The sequence below is a fragment of the Pseudophryne corroboree genome, chromosome 2 (genome assembly GCF_028390025.1).
Source record: "Pseudophryne corroboree isolate aPseCor3 chromosome 2, aPseCor3.hap2, whole genome shotgun sequence".
In the NCBI taxonomy this organism is placed as follows: domain Eukaryota; kingdom Metazoa; phylum Chordata; class Amphibia; order Anura; family Myobatrachidae; genus Pseudophryne; species Pseudophryne corroboree.
This window is the reverse complement of record NC_086445.1, coordinates 185,806,442-185,829,617: the sequence shown is the minus strand read 5'-3', so window position 1 is coordinate 185,829,617 and position 23,176 is coordinate 185,806,442. Positions and strand designations below refer to the sequence as shown.

General features: G+C 50.3%; 1 protein-coding gene across 6 annotated transcripts in view; it reads right to left on the bottom strand.

Moving 5' to 3' along the window:
- AMHR2 (anti-Mullerian hormone receptor type 2) overlaps positions 1–23,176 on the bottom strand; it is a 121,406-nt gene that overhangs the window by 59,017 nt on the left and 39,213 nt on the right. For 5 of the 6 annotated variants that reach the window (XM_063952132.1, XM_063952124.1, XM_063952125.1 and 2 more), the window contains exons 4-6: positions 10,840–10,917; positions 5,868–5,924; positions 5,620–5,765 (exon numbers count right to left, since the gene is read on the bottom strand). In XM_063952132.1, the coding sequence (XP_063808202.1) occupies positions 5,620–5,765; positions 5,868–5,924; positions 10,840–10,917 (281 nt within the window). The remainder of the gene's footprint in view (positions 1–5,619; positions 5,766–5,867; positions 5,925–10,839; positions 10,918–23,176) is intronic. The other variant, XM_063952123.1, reaches the window with a different exon arrangement.

Sequence of the window (23,176 nt, the reverse complement as noted above, 5' to 3'; positions counted from 1 at the left end):
TAACCTATGTTGACATAGGAAACTACCTCCCAACATGATGGGAATGCTGAATATGAACTGTCTTACATTTCACAAAGACAATATAAACAGATACTTATGGACCTCATTCGGGGGCGGTTGGAGTTGTCCTGTGAAAGAACCAGGTATTAGTGATTGACAGTCTGATGCCGCCTGGGACTTGGGGAGGGGGCAGTGGCGGTCTCCGTTTGTGAAAATGGAGGTGTGTCGCCAGGGTCAGACTGACCCACAGGGGTACAGCGGAAACCCCCCGGTGGGCCCCACACCCTCCTTAAGGAATTAGGTTCCAAACTGTGCTCTTCAATTATAATTATATATATGATACATTATACTGCACAGGACTATGGTGTATTTTTTACAGTGCATTGTTGATTATAATCTGGTACATTATCATGCATATACTAGCAGTATTTACTATTTATTTGGGCCCAGACCATGCACTCATTAATGCTTAGCCAACCCTCTAAGCATGAGCCTTTAACACTGCATCCCGATGGGCCCTTAATGCCCCAGTCTAACACTGTATGTCACCGCCGTTTAGTGAGAAGGAAGAGGCCAGGAATCTTATGGTTGCATGAAGATTTTGGCCCCTGCGGTTGCCGCCTTGCCCAATGGTGAGTGAGTGATCCGATACTGTGACCTAGGACAGCAGGTCAGAGCACTGCTGCAGCAGGAGGCATATGCTTGTAATAGATGCCTCCTGCTGCATTACCATACAGCACAAGCAGTGATAGCAACTCCAACCACATCTGAATAACTCTCTATGGGGGGAATTCAAATGTTTGAAAAGTCGGTTGGGTGTCTGTTTTTTTCCTGTCTATTAGATAGGAAAAAACAGACACCCAACTGACTTTTCAAACATTTGAATTACCCCCTATATGTCTTCACAGCGGGCAAAAAATATGTGATATTTTCTGAGACCAAAAAGAAATCAAACACTGTGGGGGCAATTCAATTGTTTTACCCCACGGCTGCCACTAGATGGCAATCGACAGCGCAATTCAACTGTTGCTCCATTCAGGCACGAATAGCTGCAGGGGGACACATATCAGTGCGCAGCCTCCTGAGGGGGTGAGCTTAAATGTGCGATAATGGGAGTTTGGGTGCCCAATCAGTACTTTAGGGCACTCACGCCCTATCGGGGGGATTTGAATTGCTCCTATGGGTATCCATTATGCTTAGGCGCACACAAAGCAATTGAATCCCCTCTGTATGTCTGATGTAATCTTCATATAATATTATCACCCCATAGCCGATACAGTGCGGGCAACTGTGTTTGGCACTGTATACATAAAATATCAGAATATCATTAGTAGTTATAGTTGCAACTAGGACCGGCTCAATAAAAACTAGAGACCAGATGAACCAGAGCCTTAGAAGGAGTAAGAGGGATTTTACCTACTTACTGTATATAGCCCTTGCTACAGTAGTTAGATTCAGCTCATCACATGGATTCCTTCCACTGGCTGACCTGTGAGACTTTGGTTACTCTCACTATTTAGTATTGCACATTGGGGGTCATTCCGAGTTGATCGCTAGCTGCATTTGTTCGCAGAGCAGCAATCAGGCTAAAAAACGGCAGTTCTGCGCGTGCGTATGCGGCGCAATGCACACGCGCAACGTACTGGCACAACGAATGATGTAGTTTTGCACAGGGTCTAGCGATGCATTTCAGTCGCACTGGTTGCCGCAGAGTGATTGACATGAAGTGGGCGTTTCTGGGTGGCAACTGACCGTTTTAAGGGAGTGCTTGGGAAAACGCAGGCGTGCCAGAAAAACGCAGGTGTGGCTGGGCGAACGCTGGGTGGGTGTGTGACGTCAAATCCGGAACTGAATAGGCTGAAATGATCGCAAGCGCTGAGTAGGTTTTGAGCTACACTTTCGTTCGCACTTCTGCTAAGCTAAAATACACTCCCAGTGGGCAGAGGCATAGCGTTTGCACGGCTGCTAAAAACTGCCAACGAGCGATAAACTCGGAATGAGGGCCCTTGGTCCTAAATGGACAGGAGAAGACAACATTTATAACCAGCAGAGGAACTCCACCTGCATCACCATTTCTTAGATAGCAATCCTGCTGAACTAGAGGTCCTCCTGTGCAGGACGTGTGCTGAGGCTTCCTAGTCACATGGCACTGCAGTCTGTGTATATGTGGGTTTATTCCGAGCTGTTCGCTCATTGCCGATTTTCGCTATACTGCGATTAGTTGCTTACTGCGCATGTGCAAGGTTCGCAGAGCGCATGCGCTTAGTTATTTTACACAAAAGTTAGGTATTTTACTCACGGCATAACAAAGCTTTTTCATCGCTGTGCTGATCGTAGTGTGATTGACAGGAAGTGGGTGTTTCTGGGCGGAAAATGGCCGTTTTATGGGAGTGTGCGGAAAAACACAGGCGTTCGAGTTGCAAAATGCAGGAGTGGCTGGAGAAACGGAGGAGTGGTTGGGCAAACGCTTGGTGTGTTTGTGACGTCAAACCAGGAACGAAAAGGACTGAGCTGGTCGCAATGGCTGAGTAAGTCTGGAGCTACTCAGAAACTGCTAAGAAATTTCTATTCGCAATTCTGCTAATCTTTCGTTCGCACTTCTGCTAAGCTAAGATACACTCCCAGAGGGCGGCGGCTTAGCGTGTGCAATGCTGCTAAAAGCAGCTAGCGAGCGAACAACTCCCAATCACCCCCTTGGACATGCGCTGCCTTTCTAATGCTACAGGCCCAGACTACAAAGATGCTGAACCAAGACCCGCACCCTAGGCTGCAGGCCCCAATATGTAAGAAAGATTTGTCTGCTACTGTAGCTCTCTTCCCTCCCAGCTGTCATCACTGTGGAACCCACAGCTGCATTTCAGTACTGATAGGGTACAATTAGGATGAATTTACTGCATAATCAAGAGTGGCAAATTATTAGGGAAAAAATTAAAACGAATCAGAATCCCCGAATACAAGAGACACCAGAAAAGGCCTCTGCTTGGTTGAACTTATTTGCATGGATATAAGAGGGTTTTCCCTTTTGCTGGGAATAGACACAAAGTTATGGTCAAGGAAAGTAAATTGTGGAAATGACTGGACAGGTAATATAAATGGTGGGAACCTGTTTTGTCCAATTATAGTTTCGAAATGTTGTAAGTAAGTAATATGTTTCTGATTTTCCAAGATGCTCCTGTTTTTCTGTCACTTACAGACTGGAATATTTACTTTCCAAAAATACAAACTCCCATCCTGAGAAACAGCAGAAGATACTGTATCATTTCTACAACAGTGTTAGAGATGACAAGCTTATTTTATGCCACATGGAGCCCTTGCAACCATGAATGGCTCTCCAGTTATTGTGTGACTGCAATACCAGGCATGCTTTACAATCTATACAGCCACTCTGGGGCTGATTCTGAGTCAGATGTTACAGCACCCATGCATGCATCTTTTGCTGGTCTTGTGCATGTGGCTTTATGGAAATGTAGCTACACATTCCTTCTCTGGTGTTCATCCGTACGTATGAATGTACAAGAAGCCCACTGTCAGTGACTTTAGACGCACCATCGAAATTTGCACTTGCCGTATGGCAGGTGTAGATTCTCAGTCTGAATATGGCTTGAATATTGTCCCCTTCCCTTTCAGAATTCAATTCAACCTTCTCACAATCACCTACGAAGCCCTCACCCATTCCTCTCCCGTTTACATCTCTGACCTCATCTCCCTTTACACTCCCACCCATCCTATTCACTCCGCTCTCCTGCCCACTGATTACTTCCTCCCACTTCTACCTCCAAGATTTCACACGTGCTGCTCCCTATCTCTGGGATTATCTACCTCTGCCTATCAGTCTCTTCACCAAACTTTAGACGGCTCTCAAGACCCACTTCTTCACCAAACCCAGTAAACTCTCATCCTACGCCCTGTGTCCCATGCTCACTGTCTGTCTGCCCCTCCCCTTTAAAATGTAAGCTCTCATGAGAAGGACCCTCTTCCCTCATGTGCCTTTTTTTCTCTTAAACCATTTTCTACTCCAAGGGCACCAGATCCCTCGGTTTTCTGTCACCATGATACTTATTTTGGTAATGGATCAATAGGTCGACATGGCTTAGGTCAACAGTCAATAGGTCGACCACTATTAGTTGACATTGACATGGTCAACACATTAAAATGGTCAACATAGGACAGGTAGACAAAAGATGGACATGACATTTTTAAACTTTTTTGGTGTCATTTTTTGCGTAATATGACCAGAACCCCAATTAATGTCCCCTTGCATGGCTCAGTTCACTCACCATGCTGCGGACAAGGTACCTTGCTCCGCGGGTGTGGTATTGAAAGTCGACAGTAACTAGGTCGACAATGTCTAGGTCGACCACTATTGGTCGACAGTAACTAGGTCGACAGGGTGTCTAGGTCGACAGGGTCTTTAGGTCGACATGTTCTAGGTCGACAGGTCAAAAGGTCGACATGAGTTTTTAATGTTATTTTGGTGTTGTTTTCTTCGTAGAGTGACCGGGAACCCCAATTAGTGCACCGCGTCCCCTTGCATGGCTTGCTTTGCTCGCCATGCTTCGGGCATGGTGCCTTCGCTCCGCTACCGCTTCGCTCGGCACAGATTACCGTTCCAATCGTAGTCCACGTGGATCGTTAAGTATGAAAAGGTTCAAAAAAAGAAAAAAATTGTGAAAAACTCATGTCGACCTTTTGACCTGTCGACCTAGAACATGTCGACCTAAAGACCCTGTCGACCTAGACACCCTGTCGACCTAGTTACTGTCGACCGATAGTGGTCGACCTAGACATTGTCGACCTAGTTACTGTCGACTTTCAATCCGTATCCCTTGCTCCGCTACCGCTACACTCAGCATAGGTTACTATTCCCAATCATAAATAATCCACGTGGATGGTAAAGTATGAAAACGTTAAAAATCTATTCTTTTTCGTCCTTTTCATGTGTTGAACTTTCCCATGTTGACCATTTTAATGTGTCAACCTTTTTCATACCATATCAATGTTGACCAATATTGGTCGACCTATTGACTGTCGACTTAATCCATGTCGACCTACCATCCGGATACCCTTATGTCAGTGTCGTCTGCTGATGCAGCTATGTTTATATACCCTGTACTTATATTGTCTTGAACTGTAAGTCTTGTTTTGCTTATTTGTTTACGTATTCTGTAGTTGGGCGCTGCGGATCCCTTGTGGCGCCTTATAAATAAAGGATAATAATAATTATAATAATGTGAGCAATTAAGCATCTCTGGGGGTGATTCAGTGACTTAATGCATTTACCCTATGTTAGGCTCCTGCGCATGTGCAGAACGAGTCTTGTGATCGTGGCGCAGGTATGCGAACGCCTCTGCCTGATTTTGTGGGAGGGATGGGGCGGCCGGCATTCGGGAAAATGGGTCGTGTCTGAATCAGCCCCTCTGTCTGCAACCACTATCATTAACATGCCCACAATATGGGCCATCTCCGTGCGTCCACTAAGCCACCTCCCTGTCACTGCCCAATACACTTTCCAAATATTTCTGAGACTGAATCTCCCGTGCGCCTCAATTGCAACCCTGAAAAAAATCACCACTTCGTCCAATTCAGAATCAGGCCCTCTATGAATGTAGCAATTCATACCGATGAAGAGAAAACCTTGTGCAGAATGAGTCCCTCCACTGGCAGTGTTGGGGGGCTGTTCTCCCCTTGCATTGGCGTTTCCTGGTGGGCCAGCAAGTCCTCCCTTCTGACCAGTACAGACAGTTTCAGTTTCTTCACTATAGGGACTATAAGATAGAACATGGTGGGATCAGAAGGTAAGCTAATGTTTTACTATAGGTGTATTTAAACTATTATTTATTCTAATTATTTATTTTCTATGAACTTACCTATAATGATGCACAATACCAACAAGACGATAGCCACGTATACAGCCACGTGATCACCTGGAAATCACACACACAGAATATCAGAAGCTGATCTCATTTTATATTAGAAGCAAATAAAGGTCCCTTCAAAGTCAATTGGCAAACACTTACCCCAAGATGGTGCTATCCCTCTATCCCTGTGTCCTAAATCCAGTCTGTTATAGTATAGCTTTCATGCCCTCACGCTGCCATCCTATCTTGTATGATAGAGATTGCGGGCCTGATTCATATGTGCTCACTGTCACGGCTGTGTCACGACAGTATCTGTGTCTTTATGCAAATATCGCAATGAATTCTCACATTACCGATGCGCCACTGGCGGCGACGCTATTGTGTCATGGCACTTACTAAAACGCACCATCATAGTACCATCAGTCGCTACATCAAAGGTTAGACCAGCCCTATGGCAGGTGCAACGGCATCTTGTGATGCAATCGCTGACTGCGGCACCCCCCCCCCCCTTTAAAAAACTGATCGTAATATAAATAGGTCCACTCTAGAAAATGGACATAATCACTGTTTATTTAGTACTGTTTAATGTATTTTAATTACTCCCATTGGAAAAGTCTGTATCTGGGATAACCATTAACCATTGCATGCAGGGCAATCTAGCACCGGCAATAGCAATGCACATCGCTATAGGGGATACACACAGAGAGATCTGTATTATTACCAGTTATTTATATAGCGCACACATATTCAGCAGCGCTTTACAGAGAATATTTGGCCATTCACATCAGTCCCTGCCCCAGTGGAGCTTACAATCTATATTCCCTACCACATGTACACACAGACACATTGGGGTTTATTTACTAAGATTCGTAATTTCCGTAAAAAGGTCAAAGTTCAATCACGAATGACATCGACAGTGTAAAACTGCAACTTTTTGAATTGATTACGATGGATTTACTAAGCTGTCGTATTCGGGTTTTTCTTTGTTTCCGATGTCGATGTCATTCGTGTTTTTTTACCTAATTTTACGGCAGTGATTAGCAAAACACTGCCGTTTTTTTTTACAATCAATCTCGGCTGGATCTGTGTGAACCGTGCTGGGGTTCGTATTTTTTTTTTTTAAAATTAAACAATGTAAAATTCCTAAAAAAAATGCGTGGGGTCCCCCCTCCTAAGCATAACCAGCCTCGGGCTCTTTGAGCCGATCCTGGTTGCAGAAATATGGGAAAAAAAATGACAGGGGTTCCCCCATATTTAAGCAACCAGCATCGGGCTCTGCGCCTGGTCCTGGTCCCAAAAATACGGGGGACAAAAAGAGTAGGGGTCCCCCGTATTTTTAAAACCAGCACCGGGCTCCACTAGCTGGACAGATAATGCCACAGCCGGGGGTCACTTTTATATAGTGCTCTGCGGCCGTGGCATCAAAAATCCAACTAGTCACTCCTGGCCGGGGTACCCTGGGGGAGTGGGGACCCCTTCAATCAAGGGGTCCCCCCCCCCCAGCCACCCAAGGGCCAGGGGTGAAGCCCGAGGCTGTCCCCCCCCATCCAATGGGCTGCGGATGGGGAGGCTGATAGCCTTTGTTGTAAAAGAAAAGATATTGTTTTTAGTAGCAGTACTACAAGGCCCAGCAAGCCTCCCCCGCATGCTGGTACTTGGAGAACCACAAGTACCAGCATGCGACGGAAAAACGGGCCCGCTGGTACCTGTAGTACTACTACTAAAAAAATACCCAAAAAAAGACAAGACACACACACCGTGAAAGTATAATTTTATTACATACATACACACAAACATACATACATACTTACCTTAAGTTCCCACGCAGGTCGGTCCTCTTCTCCAGTAGAATCCAAGGGGTACCTGTTGAAGAAATTATACTCACGAGATCCAGGGGTCCAGGCTCCTCGGGAAATCCAGGGGTAATCCACGTACTTGCATAAAATAAGAAAATGGAAAGCCGAGCCACGAACTGAAAGGGGCCCCATGTTTTCACATGGGACTCCTTTCCACGAATGCCAGAAACCCACTCTGACTGATGTCTAAGTGGGTTTCTTCAGCCAATCAGGTAGCGCCACGTTGTAGCACTCTCCTGATCAGCTGTGTGCTCCTGTCCTCACTGACAGGCAGCACACGGCAGTGTTACAATGTAGCGCCTATGCGCTCCATTGTAACCAATGCTGGGAACTTTCTGCCCTGCGGTTGACCTAAAGTGACGTCACCGCTGAGCAGAAAGTTCCCATCATTGGTTACAATGTAGCGCATAGGCGCTACATTGTAACACTGCCGTGTGCTGCCTGTCAGTGAAGACAGGAGCACACAGCCGATCAGGAGAGTGCTACAACGTGGCGCTCCCTGATTGGCTGAAGAAACCCACTTAGCCAGAAGGCAAAGTGGGTTTCTTGCATTCGGGGAAAGGTGACCCATGTGCAAACATGGGTCCCCTTTCAGTTCGTGGTCGGGACACCGTTTTTTTATTTTTGGCAAGTACGTGGATTAACCCTGGATTTGCCGAGGAGCCTGGACCCCTGGATCTCGTGAGTATAATTTATTCAACAGGTACCCTTGGATTCTACTGGACAAGAGGACCGACCTGCGTGGGGCCATAGGTAAGTATGTATGTATGTGTGTATGTAAGTAATAAAATTATACTTTCACGGTGTGTGTGTCTTGTCTTTTTTTGGGTATTTTTTTAGTGGTAGTACTACAGGTACCAGCGGGCCCGTTTTTCCGCCGCATGCTGGTACTTGTGGTTCTCCAAGTACCAGCATGCGGGGGAGGCTTGCTGGGACTTGTAGTACTGCTACTAAAAACAATATCTTTTATTTTACAACAAAGGCTATCAGCCTCCCCATCCGCAGCCCATTGGATGGGGGGGGACAGCCTCGGGCTTCACCCCTGGCCCTTGGGTGGCTGGGGGGGGACGACCCCTTGATTGAAGGGGTCCCCACTCCCCCAGGGTACCCCGGCCAGGGGTGACTAGTTGGATTTTTGATGCCACGGCCGCAGGGCGCTGTATAAAAGTGACCCCCGGCTGTGGCATTATCTGTCCAGCTAGTGGAGCACGGTGCTGGTTTTAAAAATACGGGGGACCCCTACTCTTTTTGTCCCCCGTATTTTTGGGACCAGGACCAGGCGCAGAGCCCGATGCTGGTTGCTTAAATATGGGGGAACCCCTGTCATTTTTTTCCCCATATTTCTGCAACCAGGATCGGCTCAAAGAGCCCGAGGCTGGTTATGCTTAGGAGGGGGGACCCCACGCAATTTTTTTAGCAAAAATAAGCACTTTCACACCCCTTCCCACTGATATACATGCACGGATCTCATGGATCCCTGCATGCATCTCAAATCACGGATAAAAAAAGCAGGTCTGTTTTTTTTTAGGACTTTTTTACGAGTTGTAATTTTTCACGGCAGTGTTTTGTGTTTTTTTGCTTTGCACTTCTTAGTAAATGACCGAGATTCATACTTAAACAGCCGCGTTTTGACCGATGGTGTATTCATTCGTAATTTTTTACCTGAACTAGCAAAAAATTACGAATGCCCTCATCACTGCCGTGATTAGTGTTTAGTAAATGACCGAGATTTACCGAGATGACACTTTGATGAAAAAACGGCATCTCGGTCAAAATCGGGAGCTTAGTAAATATACCCCATTCTGGTTAATTTTTGTTGGAAGCCAATTAACCTACCAGTATATTTTTGTATTGTGGGAGGAAACCCACGCAAGTACGGGGAGAATATACAAACTCCACACAGTTGGGCCATGGTGGGAATCGAACCATTAACCTCAGTGCTGTGAGGCAGTAATGCTAACCATTACACCATCCGTACTGCCCAGTTGCTAAATTCTAAGCAAACTAGTCAGATTGCTTAGAATTTAAGCACTGATCTCCGTGTGTACCCCCCTTTAGTCCACTGCTCCACATCACACAGGTCATGGGTTTGATTCCAACCAGGGGGGTAATTCTGAGTTGATTGCAGCAGGATTTTTGTTAGCAGTTGGGCAAAACTAGGGGAGGCAGATATAACATGTGCAGAGAGAGTTAGATTTGGGTGGGGTGTGTTCAATCTGCAATCTAAATTGCAGTGTAAAAATAAAGCAGCCAGTATTTACCCTGCACAGAAACAAAAAAAAAACACCCAAATCTAATTCTTTCTGCACATGTTATATCTGCCTCCCCTGCAGTGCACATGGTTTTGCCCAACTGTAACAAAGGGGGTAATTCCAAGTTGATCGCAGCAGGATATTTTGTAGCAGTTGAGCAAAACCATGTGCACTGCAGGGGAGGCAGATATAACATGTCCAGAGAGAGTTAGATTTGGGTGGGTTATTTTGTTTCTGTGCAGGGTAAATACTGGCTGATTTATTTTTACACTGCAATTTAGATTGCAGATTGAACTCACCACACCCAAATCTCTCTCTCTCTGCACATGTTATATCTGCCCCCCCTGCAGTGCACATGGTTTTGCCCAACTGCTAAAAGATTTCCTGCTGCGATCAACTTGGAATTACCCCCAAAGTTCCTGCTGCGATCAACTCAGAATTACCCCCCATGGCTCCATCTGTGTGAAGTTTGCATGGTCACCCCATATTTGCATGGTTTTCCTATGGGTGCTTCAGTTTCATCCCACAATACAATAATTTACTGAAAGGTTAATTGTCTTAATAAAAAAAGAACCTATATAGCAAGATTCTAAGCTCCACTGGGACAGGGACTGATGTGAATGACTAAATACTCTATAAAGTGTTGCATTACATGTGTGCACTATATAATAAACACCTGTTAATAAATATGACTAGGAACAACAGTTGGCAGCTATGCGTATAGCTTTGACACAATAACAGCGGTCCCAAGGTCTGGGCCATGTGATGTCACATCTCGGCAGCAATGCTAGCAGTCATTAATGCCACACATTTAAGCCAAAGAAAGACTGAACACTCCCACACAACTCAGACAGTCTGTGGTCATTGCCTTACTGAATCTGCGTGCATTCCATGGCTGCTCCCTCGCAGATCTCATCCAATCACAGGAGAGGTTCCAGGGGGCACATCTCTCTAGTTCAGTTGATAAGAAACCCAGTCAGAGAAACATATTTCCTCCCCCAACACCACCTGTGTTTCCCAAGAGATAAGCGTCCCAGTCTGTGTGATCAGACCCAGAAGGGTCTAAAGCAGGCATGTCCAAACTGCGGCCCTCTAGCTGTTGAGAAACTACACATCCCAGCATGCCCTGCACAGCTTTAGCATTCTCTGACAGCAAAACTGTGTCAGGGCATGCTGGGATATGTAGTTTCACAACAGCTGGAGGGCCACAGTTTGGACATGCCTGGTCTAAAGAAACCTCCATTTATCCTGATACTAGGATTTGTGACTTCTATTCAAAACAACAATAGGGCTTAACAAACACTCTGACAGCTCTTGAACATATTAATCCAACTTGTGCTGATTGTTTGGGAGAATGTGATTTTATTTATATCAGAGGCGTAACTAGGGTTTTTGGATCCCAGGGCAAGATGCAAAATGGCGCCCCCCCCCAAAAAAAACCAACAACAAACAAACAAAAAAAACAGGAAAAGAAGCATGTGCGCGTGTGGCGAAAAAATGGGCGTGGCCACACTCCAGAAGGGGTGTGGCCACGCTCCAGAAGGGGTGTGGCCACTGAAAATGGCCCACAGTGCCAGTTACATTGCCCCACAGTGCCAGATACAATGCCCCACAGTGCCAGTTACATTGCCCCACAGTGCCAGATACAATGCCCCACAGTGCCAGATACAATGCCCCACAGTGCCAGTTACATTGCCCCACAGTGCCAGATACAATGCCCCACAGTGCCAGTTACATTGCCCCACAGTGCCAGTTACATTACCCCACAGTGCCAGATACAATGCCCCACAGTGCCAGTTACATTGCCCCACAGTGCCAGATACAATGCCCCACAGTGCCAGTTACATTGGCCCACGGTGCCAGATACAATGCCCCACAGTGCCAGTTACATTGCCCCACAGTGCCAGATACAAGGCCCCACAGTGCCAGTTACATTGCCCCACAGTGCCAGATACAATGCCCCACAGTGCCAGTTACATTGCCCCACAGTGCCAGATACAATGCCCCACAGTGCCAGTTACATAGCCCCACAGTGCCAGATACAATGCCCCACAGTGCCAGTTAGATTGCCCCACAGTGCCAGATACAATGCCCCACAGTGCCAGTTACATTGCCCCCCAGTGCCAGATACAATGCCCCACAGTGCCGGAAACATGCCCCACAGTGCCAGTTACATTGTCCCACAGTGCCAGATACATGCCCCACAATGCCAGTTACATTGCCCCACTGTGCCAGTTACAGTGCCCCACAGTGCCAGATACAATGCCCCACAGGGCCAGTTACATTGCCCCACAGTGCCGGATACAATGCCCCACAGTGCCAGTTACATTGCCCCACAGTGCCAGATACAATGCCCCACAGTGCCAGTTACATTGCCTCACAGTGCCAGATACAATGCCCCACAGTGCCAGTTACATTGCCTCACAGTGCCAGATACAATGCCCCACAGTGCCAGTTACATTGCCCCACAGTGCCAGATACAATGCCCCACAGTGCCGGATACATGCCCCACAGTGCCAGTTACATTGCCCCACAGTGCCAGATACATGCCCCACAATGCCAGTTACATTGCCCCACAGTGCCAGTTACAGTGCCCCACAGTGCCAGATACAATGCCCCACAGTGCCAGTTACATTACCCCACAGTGCCAGATACAATGCCCCACAGTGCCAGTTACATTGCCCCACAGTGCCAGATACAATGCCCCACAGTGCCAGTTACATTGGCCCACGGTGCCAGATACAATGCCCCACAGTGCCAGTTACATTGCCCCACAGTGCCAGATACAAGGCCCCACAGTGCCAGTTACATTGCCCCACAGTGCCAGATACAATGCCCCACAGTGCCAGTTACATTGCCCCACAGTGCCAGATACAATGCCCCACAGTGCCAGTTACATAGCCCCACAGTGCCAGATACAATGCCCCACAGTGCCAGTTAGATTGCCCCACAGTGCCAGATACAATGCCCCACAGTGCCAGTTACATTGCCCCCCAGTGCCAGATACAATGCCCCACAGTGCCGGAAACATGCCTCACAGTGCCAGTTACATTGTCCCACAGTGCCAGATACATGCCCCACAATGCCAGTTACATTGCCCCACTGTGCCAGTTACAGTGTCCCACAGTGCCAGATACAATGCCCCACAGTGCCAGTTACATTGCCCCACAGTGCCGGATACAATGCCCCACAGTGCCAGTTACATTGCCCCACAGTGCCAGATACAATGCCCCACAGTGCCAGTTACATTGCCTCACAGTGCCAGATACAATGCCCCACAGTGCCAGTTACATTGCCCCACAGTGCCAGATACAATGCCCCACAGTGCCAGTTACATTGCCCCACAGTGCCAGATACAATGCCCCACAGTGCCGGATACATGCCCCACAGTGCCAGTTACATTGCCCCACAGTGCCAGATACATGCCCCACAATGCCAGTTACATTGCCCCACAGTGCCAGTTACAGTGCCCCACAGTGCCAGATACAATGCCCCACAGTGCCAGTTACATTGCCCCACAGTGCCAGTTACATTGCCCCACAGTGCCAGATACAATGCCCCACAGTGCCAGTTACATTGCCCCACAGTGCCAGATACAATGCCCCACAGTGCCAGTTACATTGCCCCACAGTGCCAATTACAATGCCCCACAGTGCCAGTTACATTGCCCCACAGTGCCAGATACAATGCCCCACAGTGCCAGTTACATTGCCCCACAGTGCCAGATACAATGCCCCACAGTGCCAGTTACATTGCCCCACAGTGCCAGATACAATGCCCCACAGTGCCAGTTACATTGCCCCACAGTGCCAGATACAATGCCCCACAGTGCCAGTTACATTGCCCCACAGTGCCAGATACAATGCCCCACAGTGCCGGATACATGCCCCACAGTGCCAGTTACATTGCCCCACAGTGCCAGATACATGCCCCACAATGCCAGTTACATTGCCCCACAGTGCCAGTTACAGTGCCCCACAGTGCCAGATACAATGCCCCACAGTGCCAGTTACATTGCCCCACAGTGCCAGTTACATTGCCCCACAGTGCCAGATACAATGCCCCACAGTGCCAGTTACATTGCCCCACAGTGCCAGATACAATGCCCCACAGTGCCAGTTACATTGCCCCACAGTGCCAGATACATGCCCAACAGTGCCAGTTACATTGCCCCACAGTGCCAGATACAATACCCCACAGTGCCAGATACATTGCCCCATACTGCCAGATACATTGCCCCACAGTGCCAGTTACATTGCCCCCCAGTGCCAGATACAATGCCCCACAGTGCCGGATACACGCCCCACAGTGCCAGTTACATTGCCCCCCCCAGTGCCAGATACATGCCCCACAGTGCCAGTTATATTGCCCCACAGTGCCAGTTACATTGCCCCACAGTGCCAGTTACATGCCCCACAGTGCCAGTTACATTGCCCCACAGTGCCAGATACAATGCCCCACAGTGCCAGTTACATTGCCCCACAGTGCCAGATACAATGCCCCACAGTGCCAGATACAATGCCCCACAGTGCCAGATACAATGCCCCACAGTGCCAGTTACATTGCCCCACAGTGCCAGATACAATGCCCCACAGTGCCAGTTACATTGCCCCACAGTGCCAGATACAATGCCCCACAGTGCCAGTTACATTGCCCCACAGTGCCAGATACAATGCCCCACAGTGCCAATTACATTGCCCCACAGTGCCAGATACAATGCCCCACAGTGCCAGTTACATTGCCCCACAGTGCCAGATACAATGCCCCACAGTGCCAGTTACATTGCCCCACAGTGCCAGATACATGCCCCACAGTGCCAGTTACATTGCCCCACAGTGCCAGTTACATTGCCCCACAGTGCCAGATACATGCCCCACACACATTGCCCCACAGTGCCAGTTACATTGCCCCACAGTGCCAGATATAATGCCCCACAGTGCCAGATACAATGCCCCACAGTGCCAGTTACATTGCCCCACAGTGCCAGATACAATGCCCCACAGTGCCAGTTACATTGCCCCACAGTGCCAGTTACATTGCCCCACAGTGCCAGATACAATGCCCCTCAGTGCCAGTTACATTGCCCCACAGTGCCAGATACATGCCCAACAGTGCCAGTTACATTGCCCCACAGTGCCAGACACAATGCCCCACAGTGCCGGATACATGCCCCACAGTGCCAGTTACATTGCCCCACAGTGCCAGATACATGCCCAACAGTGCCAGTTACATTGCCCCACAGTGCCAGATACAATGCCCCACAGTGCCAGTTACATTGCCCCACAGTGCCAGATACATTGCCCCACAGTGCCAGTTACATTGCCCCCCAGTGCCAGATACAATGCCCCACAGTGCCGGATACACGCCCCACAGTGCCAGTTACATTGCTCCCCAGTGCCAGATACATGCCCCACAGTGCCAGTTATATTGCCCCACAGTGCCAGTTACATTGCCCCACAGTGCCAGTTACATGCCCCACAGTGCCAGTTACATTGCCCCACAGTGCCAGATACATGCCCCACAATGCCAGTTACATTGCCCCACAGTGCCAGTTACAGTGCCCCACAGTGCCAGATACAATGCCCCACAGTGCCAGTTACATTGCCCCACAGTGCCAGTTACATTGCCCCACAGTGCCAGATACAATGCCCCACAGTGCCAGTTACATTGCCCCACAGTGCCAGATACAATGCCCCACAGTGCCAGTTACATTGCCCCACAGTGCCAATTACAATGCCCCACAGTGCCAGTTACATTGCCCCACAGTGCCAGATACAATGCCCGACAGTGCCAGTTACATTGCCCCACAGTGCCAGATACAATGCCCCACAGTGCCAGTTACATTGCCCCACAGTGCCAGATACAATGCCCCACAGTGCCAGTTACATTGCCCCACAGTGCCAGATACAATGCCCCACAGTGCCAGTTACATTGCCCCACAGTGCCAGATACAATGCCCCACAGTGCCAGTTACATTGCCCCACAGTGCCAGATACAATGCCCCACAGTGCCGGATACATGCCCCACAGTGCCAGTTACATTGCCCCACAGTGCCAGATACATGCCCCACAATGCCAGTTACATTGCCCCACAGTGCCAGTTACAGTGCCCCACAGTGCCAGATACAATGCCCCACAGTGCCAGTTACATTGCCCCACAGTGCCAGTTACATTGCCCCACAGTGCCAGATACAATGCCCCACAGTGCCAGTTACATTGCCCCACAGTGCCAGATACAATGCCCCACAGTGCCAGTTACATTGCCCCACAGTGCCAATTACAATGCCCCACAGTGCCAGTTACATTACCCCACAGTGCCATATACAATGCCCCACAGTGCCAGTTACATTGCCCCACAGTGCCAGATACAATGCCCCACAGTGCCAGTTTCATTGCCCCACAGTGCCAGATACATGCCCAACAGTGCCAGTTACATTGCCCCACAGTGCCAGATACAATACCCCACAGTGCCAGATACATTGCCCCATACTGCCAGATACATTGCCCCACAGTGCCAGTTACATTGCCCCCCAGTGCCAGATACAATGCCCCACAGTGCCGGATACACGCCCCACAGTGCCAGTTACATTGCCCCCCCAGTGCCAGATACATGCCCCACAGTGCCAGTTATATTGCCCCACAGTGCCAGTTACATTGCCCCACAGTGCCAGTTACATGCCCCACAGTGCCAGTTACATTGCCCCACAGTGCCAGATACAATGCCCCACAGTGCCAGTTACATTGCCCCACAGTGCCAGATACAATGCCCCACAGTGCCAGATACAATGCCCCACAGTGCCAGATACAATGCCCCACAGTGCCAGTTACATTGCCCCACAGTGCCAGATACAATGCCCCACAGTGCCAGTTACATTGCCCCACAGTGCCAGATACAATGCCCCACAGTGCCAGATACAATGCCCCACAGTGCCAATTACATTGCCCCACAGTGCCAGATACAATGCCCCACAGTGCCAGTTACATTGCCCCACAGTGCCAGATACAATGCCCCACAGTGCCAGTTACATTGCCCCACAGTGCCAGATACATGCCCCACAGTGCCAGTTACATTGCCCCACAGTGCCAGTTACATTGCCCCACAGTGCCAGATACATGCCCCACACACATTGCCCCACAGTGCCAGTTACATTGCCCCACAGTGCCAGATATAATGCCCCACAGTGCCAGATACAATGCCCCACAGTGCCAGTTACATTGCCCCACAGTGCCAGATACAATGCCCCACAGTGCCAGTTACATTGCCCCACAGTGCCAGTTACATTGCCCCACAGTGCCAGATACAATGCCCCTCAGTGCCAGTTACATTGCCCCACAGTGCCAGATACATGCCCAACAGTGCCAGTTACATTGCCCCACAGTGCCAGACACAATGCCCCACAGTGCCGGATACATGCCCCACAGTGCCAGTTACATTGCCCCACAGTGCCAGATACATGCCCAACAGTGCCAGTTACATTGCCCCACAGTGCCAGATACAATGCCCCACAGTGCCAGTTACATTGCCCCACAGTGCCAGATACATTGCCCCACAGTGCCAGTTACATTGCCCCCCAGTGCCAGATACAATGCCCCACAGTGCCGGATACACGCCCCACAGTGCCAGTTACATTGCTCCCCAGTGCCAGATACATGCCCCACAGTGCCAGTTATATTGCCCCACAGTGCCAGTTACATTGCCCCACAGTGCCAGTTACATGCCCCACAGTGCCAGTTACATTGCCCCACAGTGCCAGATACATGCCCCACAATGCCAGTTACATTGCCCCACAGTGCCAGTTACAGTGCCCCACAGTGCCAGATACAATGCCCCACAGTGCCAGTTACATTGCCCCACAGTGCCAGTTACATTGCCCCACAGTGCCAGATACAATGCCCCACAGTGCCAGTTACATTGCCCCACAGTGCCAGATACAATGCCCCACAGTGCCAGTTACATTGCCCCACAGTGCCAATTACAATGCCCCACAGTGCCAGTTACATTGCCCCACAGTGCCAGATACAATGCCCCACAGTGCCAGTTACATTGCCCCACAGTGCCAGATACAATGCCCCACAGTGCCAGTTACATTGCCCCACAGTGCCAGATACAATGCCCCACAGTGCCAGTTACATTGCCCCACAGTGCCAGATACAATGCCCCACAGTGCCAGTTACATTGCCCCACAGTGCCAGATACAATGCCCCACAGTGCCGGATACATGCCCCACAGTGCCAGTTACATTGCCCCACAGTGCCAGATACATGCCCCACAATGCCAGTTACATTGCCCCACAGTGCCAGTTACAGTGCCCCACAGTGCCAGATACAATGCCCCACAGTGCCAGTTACATTGCCCCACAGTGCCAGTTACATTGCCCCACAGTGCCAGATACAATGCCCCACAGTGCCAGTTACATTGCCCCACAGTGCCAGATACAATGCCCCACAGTGCCAGTTACATTGCCCCACAGTGCCAATTACAATGCCCCACAGTGCCAGTTACATTACCCCACAGTGCCAGATACAATGCCCCACAGTGCCAGTTACATTGCCCCACAGTGCCAGATACAATGCCCCACAGTGCCAGTTACATTGCCCCACAGTGCCAGATACATGCCCAACAGTGCCAGTTACATTGCCCCACAGTGCCAGATACAATACCCCACAGTGCCAGATACATTGCCCCATACTGCCAGATACATTGCCCCACAGTGCCAGTTACATTGCCCCCCAGTGCCAGATACAATGCCACACAGTGCCGGATACACGCCCCACAGTGCCAGTTACATTGCCCCCCCAGTGCCAGATACATGCCCCACAGTGCCAGTTATATTGCCCCACAGTGCCAGTTACATTGCCCCACAGTGCCAGTTACATGCCCCACAGTGCCAGTTACATTGCCCCACAGTGCCAGATACAATGCCCCACAGTGCCAGTTACATTGCCCCACAGTGCCAGATACAATGCCCCACAGTGCCAGATACAATGCCCCACAGTGCCAGATACAATGCCCCACAGTGCCAGTTACATTGCCCCACAGTGCCAGATACAATGCCCCACAGTGCCAGTTACATTGCCCCACAGTGCCAGATACAATGCCCCACAGTGCCAGTTACATTGCCCCACAGTGCCAGATACAATGCCCCACAGTGCCAATTACATTGCCCCACAGTGCCAGATACAATGCCCCACAGTGCCAGTTACATTGCCCCACAGTGCCAGATACAATGCCCCACAGTGCCAGTTACATTGCCCCACAGTGCCAGATACATGCCCCACAGTGCCAGTTACATTGCCCCACAGTGCCAGTTACATTGCCCCACAGTGCCAGATACATGCCCCACACACATTGCCCCACAGTGCCAGTTACATTGCCCCACAGTGCCAGATATAATGCCCCACAGTGCCAGATACATTGCCCCACAGTGCCAGATACAATGCCCTACAGTGCCAGTTACATTGCCCCACAGTGCCAGATAAAATGCCCCACAGTGCCAGTTACATTGCCCCACAGTGCCAGTTACATTGCCCCACAGTGCCAGATACAATGCCCCTCAGTGCCAGTTACATTGCCCCACAGTGCCAGATACATGCCCAACAGTGCCAGTTACATTGCCCCACAGTGCCAGACACAATGCCCCACAGTGCCGGATACATGCCCCACAGTGCCAGTTACATTGCCCCACAGTGCCAGATACATGCCCAACAGTGCCAGTTACATTGCCCCACAGTGCCAGATACAATGCTCCACAGTGCCAGTTACATTGCCCCACAGTGCCAGATACATTGCCCCACAGTGCCAGTTACATTGCCCCCCAGTGCCAGATACAATGCCCCACAGTGCCGGATACACGCCCCACAGTGCCAGTTACATTGCTCCCCAGTGCCACATACATGCCCCACAGTGCCAGTTATATTGCCCCACAGTGCCAGTTACATTGCCCCACAGTGCCAGTTACATGCCCCACAGTGCCAGTTACATTGCCCCACAGTGCCAGTTACATTGCCCCACAGTGCCAGATACAATGCCCCACAGTGCCAGTTACATTGCCCCACAGTGCCAGATACAATGCCCCACAGTGCCAGATACAATGCCACACAGTGCCAGATAAAATGCCCCACAGTGCCAGATACAATGCCCCACAGTGCCAGTTACATTGCCCCACAGTGCCAGATACATGCCCAACAGTGCCAGTTACATTGCCACACAGTGCCAGATACAATGCCCCACAGTGCCGGATACATGCCCCCACAGTGCCAGTTACATTGCCCCACAGTGCCAGATACATTCCCCACAGTGCCAGTTACATGCCCCACAGTGCCAGATACAATGCCCCACAGTGCCAGTTACATTGCCCCACAGTGCCAGATACATTGCCCCACAGTGCCAGTTACATTGCCCCCCAGTGCCAGATACAATGCCCCACAGTGCCGGATACACGCCCCACAGTGCCAGTTACATTGCCCCCCAGTGCCAGATACATGCCCCACAGTGCCAGTTATATTGCCCCACAGTGCCAGTTACATTGCCCCACAGTGCCAGTTACATGCCCCACAGTGCCAGTTACATTGCCCCACAGTGCCAGTTACATTGCCCCACAGTGCCAGATACAATGCCCCACAGTGCCAGTTACATTTCCCCACAGTGCCAGATACAATGCCCCACAGTGCCAGATACAATGCCCCACAGTGCCAGATACAATGCCCCACAGTGCCAGTTACATTGCCCCACAGTGCCAGATAAAATGCCCCACAGTGCCAGTTACATTGCCCCACAGTGCCAGATACAATGCCCCACAGTGCCAGTTACATTGCCCCACAGTGCCAGATACAATGCCCCACAGTGCCAATTACATTGCCCCACAGTGCCAGTTACATTGCCCCACAGTGCCAGATACAATGCCCCACAGTGCCAGTTACATTGCCCCACAGTGCCAGATACATGCCCCACAGTGCCAGTTACATTGCCCCACAGTGCCAGTCACATTGCCCCACAGTGCCAGATACATGCCCCACACACATTGCCCCACAGTGCCAGTTACATTGCCCCACAGTGCCAGATACAATGCCCCACAGTGCCAGATACAATGCCCCACAGTGCCAGTTACATTGCCCCACAGTGCCAGATACAATGCCCTACAGTGCCAGTTACATTGCCCCACAGTGCCAGATAAAATGCCCCACAGTGCCAGTTACATTGCCCCACAGTGCCAGATACAATGCCCCACAGTGCCAGTTACATTGCCCCACAGTGCCAGATACAATGCTCCACAGTGCCAGTTACATTGCCCCACAGTGCCAGATACAATGCCCCACAGTGCCAGTTACATTGCCCCACAGTGCCAGATACAATGCCCCATGGTGCCAGTTACATTGCCCCACAGTGCCAGATACAATGCCCCCCGGTGCCAGTTACATTGCCCCACAGTGCCAGATACAATGCCCCACAGTGCCAGTTACATTGCCCCACAGTGCCAGATGCAATGCCCCACAGTGCCAGTTACATTGCCCCACAGTGTCAGATACAATGCCCCACAGTACCAGATACATTGACCCCCAGTGCCAGATACAATGCCCCACAGTGCCGGATACATGCCCCACAGTGCCAGTTACATTGCCCCACAGTGCCAGTTACATTCCCCTACAGTGCCAGTTACATTGCCCCACAGTGCCAGTTACATGCCCCACAGTGCCAGTTACATTGCCCCACAGTGCCAGTTACATGCTCCACAGTGCCAGTTATATTGCCCCACAGTACCAGTTACATTGCCACACAGTGCCAGATACAATGCCCCACAGTGCCAGTTATATTGCCCCACAGTGCCAGATACAATGCCCCACAGTGCCAGATACAATGCCCCACAGTGCCAGTTACATTGCCCCACAGTGCCAGATACAATGCCCCACAGTGCCAGTTATATTGCCCCACAGTGCCAGATACAATGCCCCACAGTGCCAGTTACATTGCCCCACAGTGCCAAATACATGCCCCACAATGCCAGTTACATTGCCCCACAGCGCCAGTTACATTGCCCCACAGTGCCAGTTACATTGCCCCAGAGTGCCAGATACATGTCACACAGTGCCAGTTACAATTCCCCACAGTGCCAGTTACATGCCCCACAGTGCCAGTTACATTGCCCCACAGTGCCAGATACAATGCCCCCCGGTGCCAGTTACATTGCCCCACAGTGCCAGATACAATGCCCCACAGTGCCAGTTACATTGCCCCACAGTGCCAGATGCAATGCCCCACAGTGCCAGTTACATTGCCCCACAGTGTCAGATACAATGCCCCACAGTGCCAGATACATTGACCCCCAGTGCCAGATACAATGCCCCACAGTGCCGGATACATGCCCCACAGTGCCAGTTACATTGCCCCACAGTGCCAGTTACATTCCCCTACAGTGCCAGTTACATTGCCCCACAGTGCCAGTTACATGCCCCACAGTGCCAGTTACATTGCCCCACAGTGCCAGTTACATGCTCCACAGTGCCAGTTACATTGCCCCACAGTGCCAGTTACATTGCCCCACAGTGCCAGATACAATGCCCCACAGTGCCAGTTATATTGCCCCACAGTGCCAGATACAATGCCCCACAGTGCCAGATACAATGCCCCACAGTGCCAGTTACATTGCCCCACAGTGCCAGATACAATGCCCCACAGTGCCAGTTATATTGCCCCACAGTGCCAGATACAATGCCCCACAGTGCCAGTTACATTGCCCCACAGTGCCAAATACATGCCCCACAATGCCAGTTACATTGCCCCACAGTGCCAGTTACATTGCCCCACAGTGCCAGTTACATTGCCCCACAGTGCCAGTTACATTGCCCCACAGTGCCAGTTACATGCCCCACAGTGCCAGTTACATTGCCCCACAGTGCCAGATACATGCCCCACAATGCCAGTTACATTGCCCCACAGTGCCAGTTACAGTGCCCCACAGTGCCAGATACAATGCCCCACAGTGCCAGATACAATGCCCCACAGTGCCAGTTACATTGCCCCACAGTGCCAGATACAATGCCCCACAGTGCCAGTTACATTGCCCCACAGTGCCAGATACAATGCCCCACAGTGCCAGTTACATTGCCCCATAGTGCCAATTACAATGCCCCACAGTGCCAGTTACATTGCCCCACAGTGCCAGATACAATGCCCCACAGTGCCAGTTACATTGCCCCACAGTGCCAGATACAAT